This window comes from Anopheles darlingi, chromosome 3 (genome assembly GCF_943734745.1).
Source record: "Anopheles darlingi chromosome 3, idAnoDarlMG_H_01, whole genome shotgun sequence".
In the NCBI taxonomy this organism is placed as follows: Eukaryota; Metazoa; Arthropoda; class Insecta; order Diptera; family Culicidae; genus Anopheles; species Anopheles darlingi.
In genome coordinates this window covers 60,704,542-60,707,041 of record NC_064875.1, presented here as the reverse complement: position 1 = coordinate 60,707,041, position 2,500 = coordinate 60,704,542, and the positions used below count along the sequence as shown (strand labels likewise).

General features: G+C 56.8%; 1 protein-coding gene across 4 annotated transcripts in view; it reads right to left on the bottom strand.

Annotated features, from left to right (window-relative positions):
• Nucleotides 1-2,500, bottom strand: part of LOC125956717 (PHD finger protein rhinoceros) — a 25,558-nt gene that overhangs the window by 3,064 nt on the left and 19,994 nt on the right. For all 4 annotated transcript variants that reach the window (XM_049688833.1, XM_049688834.1, XM_049688835.1 and 1 more), the window contains exon 6: nucleotides 1-2,500. This exon is cut by the window's left edge and continues 3,064 nt beyond it; it is cut by the window's right edge and continues 10,154 nt beyond it. In XM_049688833.1, the coding sequence (XP_049544790.1) occupies nucleotides 1-2,500 (2,500 nt within the window).

Genomic DNA, 2,500 nt, shown 5'->3' with positions numbered 1-2,500 from the left:
ATCGCACCTCACAGTCCTTCTTTGTGCCGTTGCTGCTGCTGCTGTTTGTTGCCGTCGTGTTGTTGCTATTGCCTCCTGACGGATCCTGCTGCTGTGACTGTTGGTTTGTCAACTGCTGATGGAGCTGCTGTTGCTGATGGTGCTGCTGCTGCTGTTGCTGATGAAGATGAGGATGTTGTGGCGTTGCTATCGTTGAAGGTTGGCGGGCGGCTAAGGGTAGCATTGAGACGGGCGATGGATTGAACGATACCTGCTGATGGTGTTGATGTGCTGCTGCGATCGTGTTAGTGGTGTTGCTGTTGGCGTACAGAAAGCTGGTGGATTCACTCATTGTTGCCGTGCTGAAAGTATTTCCACTGTTGCTGATGTTGCTTGCGTTGGCAGCGCTTGCTGCGTAGTCGAGCAAACTTTTGAAGGACATTGACGGTGGCAGATTGGCAGACGGTTTACCATCGCCCGCATCCCGCTCTATCGAGGACAATGGTCGATCGTAGGCGTTGGTTGTATTGCCGGCAATGCTGGCACTCGGCGAACCCGCCATAGCCATACTGGCGGCGGCCGTTAGCAAACGATCGATCATGTTTCGGCTGGCTGCGGATGCCCCTGCCGCCGCCGACAGATCGAGTGAACTCAGGTTGAGCGCGCTCCGGTTGGGGTTGGACGATTCCGTGGATGGTGAGATTCCTGTCCGATTTGGGCTAGGTCCAACGGAGGGCACAGTCGGAGGTGTAACGTTTGGAAGCGAACGCTCAGATCCACTACCACCAGCACTGCCCTTGGATGACATCACATATCCACCGCCTGCCGAATTACGTGCCAGCTTGAGTCGGATCGGTGTGATGAGCGGTTTTTCAGCCGGAGCTGCTTGCGCCGCCGCGACACGATCATTCGACGTAGGACTGGAACCAAGCGACTGGCCGAGATTGTTGGTGTTATGCAGTGCCGCAAGATCGATGGCTATTGGATCGGTTTCGGGAGAGCTCTGCTGTTGACGACTGCTGCTTCTACTACTGCCGCCGCCGCCGCCGCCATCGATTGCACCTGAGCTATTGACCCCGGTCGGTGCCGATGGTGGTGGTGGTGGCAATACACGCGATTGCTGCTGCTGTTGCGTTCGTTGATCGGGTGTTTGGGATCCGACAACCGACGAGGAAGACTCTTCCGAATGCTGCTGAGCCGCCGTCGTAGCCTTCTTCACCCCGAGCCTTATCACGATACGCGGTGGTCCTTGGGCAGTTTTCTGATCGCCTCCTTCGTCAGCACCAGCTTCGCCACCAGTGGCCGCAGAAATGATCTCCACCTTCTGCTTCTCGCCCTTTTCACGCTTATGCTTCTTCTCCTTCTTACGCTTCTTGTGTTCCCGATCCCGCTCCTTGTCCTTGTGTTTGTGCTTCTTTGCCTTTGGCTCATCTTCGTCACCACTGTGCGCGGTGGCATCGGTGTCCTGTGTCGAACGGCGAAGGTTGCTACCGGCATTGCCAGCACCAGCACCAGCTCCTCCACCCGCTTCCATATCATCCTCGAAGCTCATCGTTTCGGCGAACATCATATATTCGCGCTTGAGATCTTCTAAGCTCGGTGGTAGTACGCTACTAGCTAGGCGCTTCTTAGGTGGACGACTGCTACTGCCGGCCGTTGTTCCGAAGCCGTAAACACTGCCACCACTGGCAGTGCCGGCACCTGTTGCTTCAACTAGACCGGCACCCAGCTTTATCTTCAGCTTCGGCGCTTGCTGCGGCACTTGCTGCCCTTCCTCGACGACAGATGCCACGATCGAGCTCGTCGCTCGATTGTTGCGCGACCGTCGCTTACCACCCGGACCAACTCCTCCCGCGGCCGTCGGATCCATCACTGACATCGAGAGAAGGTTACTACCGATGCCCGATCCATTGCTACCGGCCCCAGCTGATCCAACGCTACCGCGCCGCCGATCCATTGCCATCATCTCGAGATGGTGATGATGGTCACCAGCCATGCCTTGTGCGGCCGGCCCTAGCTGGCGTAGTTCACGGGATGCATTCGAGGACAGCTTTTTCCGATGGATTCCACCGTACTCCTTGTAGTCATCCTTCGTCGGCATCGTACCGAGCGATTCAACTGCCTTAGGGAAACCGACCGTGGTCCGATTGCTGTAGCCAGTGCCACCGGCACCCATCATGCCATGCATACCTTGCGCTTGATGCATCAAATGATGATGATGATGGTGATGATGGTGATGGCCTTCGGCAGACTGAATAAGTGCGGCAGTCTGGGGATCATCCTGGTTCTGATCTTGGTTGCAGTACTGTCGTAACAGTTCCTTCTTACGCATACGCCGCAAGTTCGATGATCCTCCTCCTCCTCCTGCACCGCTAGCGACACCTCCAGCAGCAATACCAGTCGCCATACCACCAACACCACCAACGGCACCGCCGGCTCCAGCGATTCCTGACGAAACAGCCATTAGCGGACCAGCAGCACCAAGAAGACCGCCGACACCGCCAACGACCATTCCTCCGGT